At 37.9% G+C, this 12,989-nt stretch overlaps 1 protein-coding gene across 1 annotated transcript in view; it reads right to left on the bottom strand.

The window, feature by feature from the left end:
* brinp3a.1 (bone morphogenetic protein/retinoic acid inducible neural-specific 3a, tandem duplicate 1) overlaps window positions 1-12,989 on the bottom strand; it is a 60,775-nt gene that overhangs the window by 15,512 nt on the left and 32,274 nt on the right. Inside the window, exon 6 of the mRNA XM_005940271.3 lies at window positions 418-523. Coding sequence (XP_005940333.1) covers window positions 418-523 — 106 coding nt within the window. The remainder of the gene's footprint in view (window positions 1-417; window positions 524-12,989) is intronic.

Below are 12,989 nucleotides of genomic sequence, written 5' to 3'. Positions count from 1 at the left end.
ACATGGATGAATGAAGTGGGAGCTGTAAGCACTTTAGCTACTGCAAAAATTGTGTTTAGATAGCTTTTCTATGGTAGATCTGTAAATCACCGAAGACCAGCTCTCATTTTCTTTCTTTTTTTTGTCTCCCATGCTTGACATACACTTGGCGTCAGATGCAATATGCTGAGATTCACTTTAAGTTTTAGTTTTACTGTGTAGTTCTGCTACTTTTGTTCTGAATCATTACTGCCCAGGATTCACTTCAGAAGTCTGCAAGCAATGCATGGCTAAAAAAGAAAAAAAAGAAAAAAGAAAAAGAGTGATTGAAGCTAAATTCATTCTGACACTCTCGTGTTGCAGTTATAGGCCTGCCAGAGAACAGACACTGTGACAATTCCATCAGAAATTGGGGGAGTTCAATTATGGATGGCCAACCTTGCAAATGAATCTTGTTTTCAGGGCTCTGAACCAAAACGGAGCTGACAGAGTCGAGGTTGTCATAGTTACTGCATCCAAGAGGACCCGTCCTTGTTTCGGTCACCTAAAGGGAGGAAAACAGAGGGGCATAACAGCAATTCATACTGTGAAAGTAACTCTCTAATGGCATTAAATATACAAACACATACAGAGAGTGAGCTATGACAAAGGAGGATGGAAGCGAACGCAGATCATGCAGAATAAGATTAACAGTCATTCCCTCTACATCTCCTCTTCTGAGAAACACTAAATATATTACAGATTATTTAGACTTCTCCATTGAGCAAATCATATTTAGGATAATGACTCTGTGAGCCAGTGAGCTGGAAATTGAGTTGTGATCGGGTCCGCAGCGTAAGGCGTAATGAGTAAGTTGGGGTGTCATCTGTCAAATTCATCTCTACATTATGTTTACCCAGTATAATACCCACTGACACCAATAACATGCTAAAATGCATTGTAAGCCCGTGTAAGCATGTCATCTTCAATTATACACCTGAGGGTTTGTGTAATTGCTTTGTTCAAACTTTTACAGGAGGCATGCAATATTGTTCCAAGACTACGTAGGTTGAAATATGATGAGAGGATTGGCAGCATACTCATCGCGGTAAACAGTGAAGCCATTTTTCAGACTCGATGATGACAGATTCATTTTTACATGTTAATGTTTTACTGCAAAATGACGGATACAAATACACATTAGATCAGATGCAGTCGGAGGAATGATTTGGTAATCCCATAAATCCTCACAACAGTTCTATTTCTGACGAAACTAAGCAGCACACCAGAGGCTCTGTGCGACTGCAGGAACACAGGAGCACTTTGAAGTGAATCAGCTTCCTCGCATGTTCGTGCTAACACGCTTGCCAGGTTCAACCGTTTCATTTTTGCATGCTAACAGTTGCTAATTAGCGCTAAAAACAAAAGATCATTAGCTTTCCAGATATATGATTCATGGTGTAGTCACATAATAAAATCCTGTGGTGTACCTCACCATAGAACAGACAGTATTTAACATAGACAAACACACAATAAATAAATATAAGCAACAGAGCATTTTTTTATACAATAAGATATGTAACAGGCAAACAATTTTAAAAAAATGTTGTAAAGTGCAGTTGTCTGCGGCATGTCCTCAGCTCTTTTAAGCCATGACTGGTGGTTTTTGTTTTTAAACTCCTTTACCTTCTTCCAGATGGCAGAGAGACAAACGGAGCCCCGCAAGGGACATGGGAGAAAAAAAAATTACAATGAACTTTTGTGACATCCCGAGTTTGTTTTGCGAGATCTCGCAAAACAAACTCGAGATCTCGCAAAACTAACTCGGGATCTCGCAAAACTTTTCCGAGGTCTCACAAAAGTTGAATTCCAACAGCTACTTAGTTGTAATATTACTCTTTCTGGGTCACAAAATAAACTTGTAAGATATTTTGAGGCGTGAATGTAGTGGTGTAAATGTCAAATATCTGCTCGGTTTACAAGACATCACATATTTCAAATTCAAATTCAAATTTTATTTGTCACGTACACAGTCATACACAGTACGATATGTAGTGAAATGCTTGGACAACTGCTCGTGACCTAAAGAAAACAAAAAAGGAAAGGCTATGAATAAGATAGGAAATAAATATGAAAAATTAAAAAGGGTAAATTTAACTAGGAAGGAATAAAATATAAATTAAGGTTAAAAATGAAATAACTGTACAACACAAATTAGAATGAAGGGTAAATTTAACTGGGAGAATAAGATAAAATATATAAATTAAAGTTGAAAATAAAATAACTGTGCAACAAAATACACAATATAGAACTATATAAGAATGTATGAAGAAATCTAAATATAAATAAATATATACACAATAACAGCAGCTGTACAAGTATTAACCGGAAATATTGTATTTGCAAAAGTGCTGCGACGTTTTTGGAGATCTGACACCCACCATCTCGACGCTAACAGGAGGTCGAGACCTACTACAGGAGGAGGAACACCGCTCTCCCGGCACATCGTGCCTCGACCCCCTGGTCGGCTTCGAGCTGGCGGCCTCCGAAGAATGCGGCTAAAAGTTTTGCGAGATCCCAAGTTTGTTTTGCGAGATCTCGCAAAAGTCCGTCTTAATTTTTTTTCCTCCCATGTCCCTTCCGGGGCTCCGTAACAAACAGTTAATTTACTGGAAGGGTTAAGTCTGCAGCAATGCAGCTGGCCTTCTCCTGAACACGGTCAGCATACACCGAGTCTAGGTTTAAGAGAGAACTACCCACAATCCCATGTGCTGTTTTTCACTCCCTGGTCCAAGTCCTTCTTGTCCTATTTTGTGTAGCTGTCATTTGCTTAGTGTCATAATGGTGGTAAATTAATACATATCTGGGATCAAAATATATTTACTTTGTATGTGTATTTCATCATCAACATGAACATTAAAATGGCGTGACAAAATGATGAGGCAATTAGAACTAAGAGCAAGTGTGACTGACTGAATATAAAAGCATAGTATAAAGCCATATTGGACTGGCTTCATTTTACACTGGCTCTTATGGTAGGCTCTTAGTCTAAATTATGTTCTATATGACTGTTTGTCATTATGTCCCAGAAGGTGATGGAATTATAGTTCTAAAGAAATCTCATTTGTGACAGGCACATCTGTGACATACATTTTAAAGATACAGTTAAGGAACTGACTAACTACCGTACAACCTGGGAAAAAGCACTGAATTTGTACAAAATCTGCACAATTTTGGAAAACTAACCAGGGTGAGAGCCATAATCTTTTCCAAAGATATTGCTGCTTGCTTGTTTGGCTGAACCATCTAGATTTTCCACTAATTTAGCATTTGTCTATATCTAAAATCATTAATTATTTTAGTCATTAGTGCTCAAAACCCAGTGGCATGTCACGGCAAATCCCTTGTTTTCGATGTTTTCTGTGGTGACAAACAGCTTTCGAGCTGTGTGGTGTTTCTAAATTTTCTGTCTTTGAGGCAAACAGATAACACAAAGAAGAAACAGAAACATGGAAACCGTAAACCACTGAAACGTTAATCAAACTAGTTATTCTTATTTAGGTTTCTTTTAAAATCAGTGACACACAAGACAATACTTGGTCATAGGTGTATAATGTGAGATTAACACAGTGTAACAAGCTTATTTTTGGCAACTTTTAGTCCACCTGTGGAGGTGCAGAAAACATAACTATACTTCTGGCAGTGGGTGTGTTTGCTTCAATCATGACCAATCAAGCACCCCATTTTTCAGTCGCTCGAAACAAGCGCAGTTGGCTGTGATGGTAGTCTGACAATTTGGTGACTGAGAGAAGAGAGTGGGGCAGGCTTCACAACGAAAAACTTTACCCAGAGGAAATTGATGTGGCTGTGTGGGAGGTGTAAAGTCTTGATGAAAGAATAAATTACAACTCGAGCAGGCTACTGACAGTTTGAGGAGATTACATTACTGCAGCTTGAGGGAAGTAACAGACTCGGTTTGCACAAGTTTCTCTTTCCCTGAGAGAACTCTTAGATAAGTCATGGAAACAGTTCAGTGACATGAAGCGAGACGCCAAACAAGTTGGCAGAAGTTGTTGATTTGGCACGGACAGCAGGTCATTTACCAGCTCGTTTATAGAGGAAACGGCAGCCTTACCCACATGCCATGCTTCATTATGCGATTATTATTTCTGTACATCTGACAATCTGTTATGTTATTTTCGCATATCTGACAATGTCCCACAGTTATAAAGATTACAAAATGCTAGTGCAAGAAATTCAAGTGAAGTTAATATTAAAAAGCTACGGCAGACAAACATCACTGGAAACAAGATATGTTCATGAATTGTGAGCGTGGGAAGCGCCAGCTGGAGGAGTTTGTTTTACACACCTGCTCCAAGTCAGGTTAATTGACTCAACAGAAAAGGTCCAAGCAAGTGGGAGTAGGAAAGGAAAAAGCTATGAAAATTCACTAACATATAGACAAGTATGTGCAGGCTTTTCCTCGAAAACCGAGCGTCTCTTGGAGAAGAGATGTGTGCATGACAAATGTGCTGCATGCAGTCACTATTGGTTTTCACACAATGTTAAACAGTGAGTCCTGTGTGTAAGCATCGTCCAGATTTTCTGAAATCTCCTGTTTGTTTGAATAAACAGTATGTGTTGCAATCATCACCGCATGCTTTTGTCCGAGCTGCAGACCCAACTCAAGTGATCTTACAGTTTGCTTGGTAAATTCACAAAAACGGCACCTGTTATTTGTACTCGAAGCTTTTCGCTTATCGCATCAAATCGGCGGTATAGGGGGGAAAAAAAGAAAAAGCAAAGCTGATTCTATAACAGATGTGAAACTGATGAATGTGCGATGCTAATGCAGCATTTAGGAAAACTAGAACCAAGAAATAAATGACAACAAATCTAACCGAGTGTAGAAGATTAGATAATGTTTCTTGCGCTGCATCTGTTGCTTGCTTGTATGAACAAGTCGAGTGAACCTGTCTTTGCCCTGTTTTTTCATTAATCTCCTCCTGTGTGTCAGGAGGAAATGATTCTCTGGGACAAATGAAGCTTTTGAAGTCATTTAGGCAGATAACTGATCCACAGCTCCACTCGAGCTGAATGTGTTTATTTCTATTACCGGTTGGGTGATCTATTAAAACTCTGCTTATTCTCTACTTTACAACAAATTCTCCATTTCTTTGTCACTCTAAATTAAAATGTTGTAATTTAATGAATGCTTCACTGAATATCATAAGAAAAAGAGAGCAAGACAAAAAGCAAACAATTTTTACAGCGACTGCTTCAATTTTCTAGCACCATTAGGCCATTCCTTGCTGTTAATCATAAATTGATGCATTAAGGTGCGTTGAAGAGAAATTGGTTTTAAAATACAGCGACTGAGTGCAAGAATGTGTGGCAGAGTGATTACACTAATAGTATTCCTCTTTGTGCACTGAACAGGGTGACCATCCAAAGCGAGTGTAGTCACTGCTGGCTTTCTCACCGTCCATTTGAAGAAGGTTGTCTTGACATTTTGGCTTAAAACCTTTTCTGTCCTTTGGAAATAAAAGGTTATTTTTAAAAATGGGTTTTGACTCAATTAATCATTTGCACTGTAACGCACCACTCCACAGTTGGAAAGTAAATCTTTTCAGAGGCTTTCTTCTTATGTGCTCAGTCCATTATAATGAAAATTGCAATACAAATTGGTGAAAACAGGGAGAAGCTGTTGCTATTCAGCGTAAAAAGCCAGAAAATGGCATAGGTCAGCATGCAGAGAAAGCAAACTTACATGACCTACAACCTTACATTTGACTCAAAAGAGTCAAGTACACAACTTAATAAATGTCTCAAGCCAGCTAAATTAAGCACAAAATCTGAACAAACTGAGAGGTGTTACAGTTCAGAGATTTTTACACAAGATGTGATCCAATGTGGAACTCTGCATAAATAGAACATCACTTCAGGCACATGTCAATGCTTTTTAAGGTTATAGTATGTCCTTTAAGGCAGTAAAATGACACATGGAAAGGTTAGGTTCTACGTCAGGGTTAGGGCATCATTCTTGGAGGTGAAATAACAACATTATAAAAATGTGCAGTAAAAAGCCACAAAACGGCTTGCAGTGTTATTCATAATACTAGGTTGTGTGGTGATAAAGACACGCTGAACTCTAAACAGATTCTTTCTCGAAAAGCCCATTTTTATGGAGTGAATGTTAAATCTGCTGAAGAAGATGTGTTAAAACTTGGGCGTGAGAAAAGTTGGGGAACGAGAGAACAACTTTTGATAGGGGTGTAAAAAAAAACTATTCCAAGGAGCCTTGAAACATGCAAACTATATCCAAGTCCCTCCAAAATACCAGATTTGTGCTGACAAAACAGTCACCCATTTCTCCTGTCCTTTTGAGCTTATATAGTTTGTGAGCAATCTCAGCTCAATCATTGTTGACAAAAGCTTAATTTAGCGCATGTGTATATGTATGCAGGTTCCACAGGCACCAAAGATAAGCTGACAACCTGAAGGGAAATCCATCTCTGTCGCTGTCACTCGTGAATTATTGCCAAAAACCATGACGCTGTCTTCTTTTAATAATTTCCCAAGAGTCCAATAAAAGTAACTCCATCTCCTTGCCAGATTAATGACGGCAACTGTGGTATCCAGCCAGGAGGAAAAGGAAGACTTTTGCCGCTGTGGGCAGAAAAGTTGTCTCTTTTGACATCTGCTTTTGACAACTACAAGGTCAATGAATAACACAGAGTGCAAAGAGACGTGCAGAGGAATAATGGCTGGGAGCTCTGTATCTGCTGTATGCATGCACACATTGTATCAATACCCCATAAAATAAAAACCTTACTGAGCAAGTATTTTTCAATTTGCAAAAAAATATAGTCTATTGCTTATTAAAAAAATCATAATTTTCATTCTCCAGGACAGGGAGACAACAGTAAAGCATTGGAGAGAGATGGACTTCCATTCTTCTTTTTGTTATGGATGCCTTAATGCTATTAATTAAAATCCAAGCAGCCTATATAGTGACATACAAATTAATTTCTAACACAGACAGATGTCCAACTTAAAGTGGAAAATTGACCAAATGCAAATCTAAAGATGGCTTTTCTATGCATAGCAATGAGGCCATCTGCAAAAGGAACCCAGTGGAGCAGAGCATGTGTGCACAGTCAGCCTTCCCTATTAGAAAGCGACCCAAAAATGAAAAAAAAAGTTTTTTGCTAAAGGAGTGAAGACTTCTTTTTTTAAACTGTGATCAGTAAAAGCCACGGATCCGTTGGCGGGGGAATTATTAATGCACCATAATTGTATACAAGATAACTGTGCTGACTGTTTGAATAACGAACAGCTGCATTTAATGGAACATTTAATTGCGCTTAAAGGCTTTTGTAGAATAAGCACTTTGTGACGCTCATACATGCTGTGGACGTGACACTTTTCACTATACCCTCCAGGCTTACCTTTTGATTAACTTATTACAAGCCTAGTACTCATTTAGAATTCACTAAACCTAAAACCATATTTTAAAAAATATTGGTTCATAAGACAAGTATTTTTAATCACAATTTTTAAAAGATCAAGATCTAAACTTTGCTGAAACAGGCATCACCATAACACGATCATTGTAACAAAGTCCCATAGATTTCCGATAAAGATTTGACAACTGAAATGAAAGCCTTTTGTATTCTCTGGATGGCAACAATGAACAATACAAATATAATGAGCATGAAAATAAAAAAAAAATAAAATAAAAAAAACACAAAAATGCCCTCTATAATAAAACCTGAAAAAATATATTGGCTAAAATAATCAACCTACGGTTAAAGCAAACATGGCACATGAAAATATTCTACTCTAGAATTAATAGATAAATCCTGTTAAAATGATCCATTAAGTTGTTATTACTGAATATTTAAATTACTGTCTCCCTCCCACATTACATTCCTCTTTCTACCGCTTTGCACATAGTTCATGAACTATCAACCTTTTTTGAGCTGGTTGGTGAAAAACAATGATCCAATTTTTGCTGAATACGAATCTACAAAAAGGGGTTTAAAAGCTAGGAATACCATGACGATAACCTCAGCATAATTTACCATGAACAATTAACTGACCTCAAGCTAAAATTCTGCCAGTGAACCTGACACTTCCCCATGCCAACGTCAAGATTGCTCTGCCTATTTCCTTTTGAGTTAACCTACAAGCAAATATAAGTGGGCTACTTAAAATACTTTAGCCAGCAGACAGTCTTGTTGCTACACACCACTCTGCAACCCTCTTCCAGTCTAAGTTTCCACCATTCATTTTTGTTTCTTTCTCCCCTTGACTTTACTGGCTTTAAAAAAAAAATTTCATGTTCTTTGACATGGAAGAGCAGGGTTGTGTTCTCCAATCATAGGCTATATAAGTGGCTGGCAGGTGTGAGAACAGAAACATTCTGGCAAATATGAATTAGTAGAGATGAAATAACAATCCTACTTTGACTAAAGAGGTTCTAAAAGAAGTGTTACTAGTACAGTGCTATGTGGCTATTATAAGCTGCATCTATGCAGAGGTGCTCTTATTTCCACCCACAGTCCAGTTGGGTATATGTTGGGTTAATTTTGGCTTCTAATTTAGCTTTAGGTGTTGATTGAACATGAATGGTTGTCTGTCTTTCTGAGTTGGTCATGTAATAGACTCTAGTTTAACGCTGAAACCTAGCTGGATGAGCGACTGAGAAAAATTGAGTGCTCTGGAAGTCTACTAAAAGAATGGACCTCTTTTTCCAAAGATAATCTCATATTTAGAGTCTCTAAAATTTCCAACAGGCATTTAACAAAACTGAGATCTGAAATGCTGTTTTTAACTCATTTTATTTTTATCATTCAGTGAGCTTTTTTACCCACACATTTGTTGTGGTACCTCACTTGTTTGTTTGCGTTTTTCCTTTAATTTGTCTCTATAGTCAAGCAAAGCAGGCATTCCCCAGTGACCCCTGAAGGCATCCTCCTCAGCTTCTTCTTACACTCTTGTCTGTAAAATATGTAGGTCTGCTGCTGCCACACACATTCGTTCAGGGGAAACACTGCTGCTTGTAAAGTTAACATTGCTCCCCTCTGAGATGGCACAGTGGCCCAACACACAAGTGAGCCATTTTGACTTTTGGAGCAGGTGAGAGCCAGAGCCAGGATTTGGCATCGTAACTGGACTAAGCACAGCACAGCTGCTTGTTTTCCTCAGTTTTCACAGTGGAAGAAGATAGATGGTGGATCTCACGTCTCCCACTGGAAAGGTTGTGCACACACAGAGTAAAGGACACGTCAATTTCTCCCTCTAGTTCAAATCTGTTTTATTTGGTAGAGCAGCAGTGAAGCTGTTTCACTGCAACCAGATAAATATGATAACAGAAAAGAAGAAAACAGAGCAAATTCAATAAGATTATTCAACAGGAAGCACATGAAATCAAACAAATCTGACCAACCTCAAAATCAGCTCTCTTTTTTGTTAACGTAAAAAAAACAAAAGTATAATCAATAAAGGCACTCAAAATGTTACCACAATAAAATGAATATAATCTTTATCACCTTTTGTGGCGCTGACCCTGCAAGCATGACAAATGGAAGCTGTTTGATTAGTGTGATACTTTCAAAGTATTATCTAAAATGTGTGAACATCAGTATTATCTCTCTATTTCACACTCTCTGACAAGTAAAATGGAAACTTATTGACTGAGAATAATGACTATAAAAGCCTGGGACTAAAATACTAATAATCAGAACACTGAAGGGCACCAATGCTTATTTCTATTATGCTCCATCACAGATATTAAACTGATGCAGTTTCCAATAATAAATATGCTCAAAATCAGTTATAGAAAACCAAATGCATAGAACAAATTTACATTTTGTTTTTTTGCAACACCTCGAGTGGAATTAAATTTTTAGCTCCAGGTATTTTTTTTGCAGCACTTTATTGATTTAAACACAAACTCACAGTCTCATGGAGATATTTGATGCACTTACATTACTTACACTTTTATTTTAATATTCTGGAAAAACACTTTTTAACCCACCCATATGTTCATACATAAGGAGCCCCGCAGGGGACATGGGAGGAAAAAAAAATTAAGACGGACTAAATTTTTTTTTATATTTTTATATATTTTTTATATTTTTATATATATATATATATAATTATTATTATTTTTTTTAAACAGTTTATCCTAACTGGAATGCACTTGATTTTTCACAGACTTACTAAGAAATATTTTCTTTCTGACAACTGACTGACAAGAAATCATTAGAGATACAGTTTTGTTTGATTTAATTGTAGATGAACTGAAGCTAACAAATTAAATAAAATTTAATTTGTAATTACCTTGATAAAAGGTAATTACGCCACAAGTTGGCTGTTAAGATACCTGTCTTCTCTGAATCAGATTATGAAGTGTCTTGCAAGGCAAGTAAATGAATGATAGCCTGTGTGTTACTAGTGTGAAGCCTTGGCAGGGCAAAATATCACTTAGCCCTTTAACATGTTCCACTGATACAGATGGCTCTGAGGCACATTCATTATTTAAAAATGTGGCTTTAATATTATTATATTAAGTTAGGAGCATTTTACTGATGAACATTCATCACTGCTGCAAATCTCTCATATGAATAATTCCACAAAACAGCATAAAATGTCACTTAGTGAGCTTGTGTTGTCAGATGTTTGAGCAACAATGGACTTTGAATGGCTGCACTTTCTGCTTGCTGGAGAAAAAAAGTACAAGATGACATTAATGTTTCATGTTTAAAAAAAAATTCATCGCTCATCTCAAAATTGCCTCATTCTCTGCACCTTCAAGAATTGCTGTTCCCTTAATCACCACGGCGTAGTGGATGTGCAAATCCACATTTGCATCTGAGATACGTTTCCGCCTGTTTATTCAGTCTTTGAGGATTTCCGTGCATGTTTAAGACCACTTTGTTGCACTGGCTTACACTCTAATGTCAACCAAAGGGGGGGATAAGCTTATAAAGTATAAGCAAGAAAAAAGAGGAAGAGGAAGCAAATAGCATCAGAATGTGATTATTGTGTGGCTTTTGGAATGGGGGAAAAAAGGCACGGGGGGACAGAGGGGGACCTCTGGTAGCAGAAAGTGCAATTTAATACTCAATGTGCTTTTATGTTCACTAAGGGAAACTAAGCTATGCTTTTTTACTGCAAGTAGTGGAAGAGGGGCTGAGGGAGCGAATTTGACTCTGTGTTGTTTTAGCTCCTCGGGCCTCACCTCTGTTAACCTACAGCACATGAAAAAGAGGAAGCTGGGAGAAGAGATCTCCCAGCTTCTTCTTGACATCTAAAGCCAGATTTCAGCTTTGCCATACTCAGCTTCTTCGTCTACAACATATGAAGGAAGGGAATTTGTGTTAAAATTTGGTGAAGAACATGGTTAAGAGCTAAAAAGAAGAGCATGTATCTTCCTTTCTGAATAATGGCCATGAAAAAAAAAATCTGTCCATAATGAATTATTCATCCATGCTCACGATGACAAAGTACTTTGTCTTTTTTCATTTGGTTTTCTTTATCATCGCATCAAAACAGCCTCAAACTTTGGAAGCCCTGTGCTCTGAAATTGTTGCTCAGCAGCAGTTATCTGCTAATCTTCAGATGCTCAAACTTTATTTGTGCGCTCCTTAACTTGAACAAACTGAGTGTAATGCCTGAACAGCTAAGGCAGGCACAGCAGATTGGGTCAAGCAATCCTTATCACTTCTCCTTCCTGTCAGTGATATTCCCCTCACAAGCTTAGTTTAATGAATCTTCAATGTGGACGAGCTGGCGCAGCAAATAAAAGGTAAGTAGGATGACTATTGCAACTTTTCCTGTGTACTTGGATCCTGGGCTAAAAGGCCCTCTAAATAAGGCTTTTCTGTCCTCGTCTCATCTCTTCCACTCACCCGCATATGACACCTTAACTCGTACCGCAAAATGTTTGACAAATGACGGCAGCTCTCAAAGGAAATTACTGAAATGGAAGGGCTGATTCATCACACTATGTAACAGCAGAGCCATTTTTTTCTCTTTTGCACTCCTATCTCATTTTTCCCGTCTTTGATTATTTTCCAGAGCTGCTTCGCTCAGTCCTACAGGCCTTCAGGCCAAGCGTTTCCACCATTTAAATATGTTATCTCTTAAAACCAGGGGACCAATGCTCTTCTTAAAGGCAGCTTTGTTTTGGCATTCGTCTTCATTTGGGTGAGGTAAAAATCCATGTTTGAAATTAAAGGCTGGTGATGCTGTGAATATTTTACATCAGTCACCTGAAAATGCCTCACAAACAAACGTACCCCTAGAGGGCTTTTTCTCTATTCATCTCAATCAGAGGGGTTTTTAGCAGCACTTTGGTTCAGTGGTGGCTGCCAAATCAGCTCAACGTCCTCTTGCCAATTCACTTTAGAGAATGTACAGTTTTATCTCTGATGGACTGCGTAGTGGGGCATCACTAAGGACAAGTCAATGAAGAATAGGCTGCATCTGAGGAAAAAAAGCAGGCAGTTTGGCTTTTTTTTTTCTTTGTTACTGCAGCTACACAAGGAAACAGACCGGACAGTCAAGTTATATTTTTTTTTCCAAAGTGAACAAAGCCCTGACCATGTTTGCTCAAACCTGTTTAATATTAGTTTATAAATGCTGTTTATTTGTGACTTGGACGGTATTCAGTTTTCAATGTAGGAATTTAGATAATAATTTGATGTTTAATATGAAAAATTTCAGCAATTTCAACTGGGGCACAATACATCTTGCTCACGCTCAGCAGTGATCATTACGCTTCCGTTCACCTCATTGTTGTGCTAATTAGCAACTTTGTCTTCCAGAATTATCTCTTTCATACTCAGTGAAAAATCTATAGCTGATGTAGCTTCTGCTCTCTCTTTCTCTCTCACAGCAGCTGCACCCACACAGAGGCTGTGAACTGTTTGAGAGAACAAAGTAAGACAACTTCTGTTGCTTCTTTCTCTCTCAGTTATAACTTTCAATGTAAAGACACAGCACACCCATTAACATTT

Source organism: Haplochromis burtoni, unplaced genomic scaffold (assembly GCF_018398535.1).
Source record: "Haplochromis burtoni strain Fernald_Lab_line unplaced genomic scaffold, NCSU_Asbu1 Contig_99, whole genome shotgun sequence".
Taxonomy (NCBI): Eukaryota; Metazoa; Chordata; class Actinopteri; order Cichliformes; family Cichlidae; genus Haplochromis; species Haplochromis burtoni.
The sequence above is the reverse complement of the archived record's forward strand: the minus strand, read 5'-3'. Positions and strand labels throughout refer to the sequence as shown.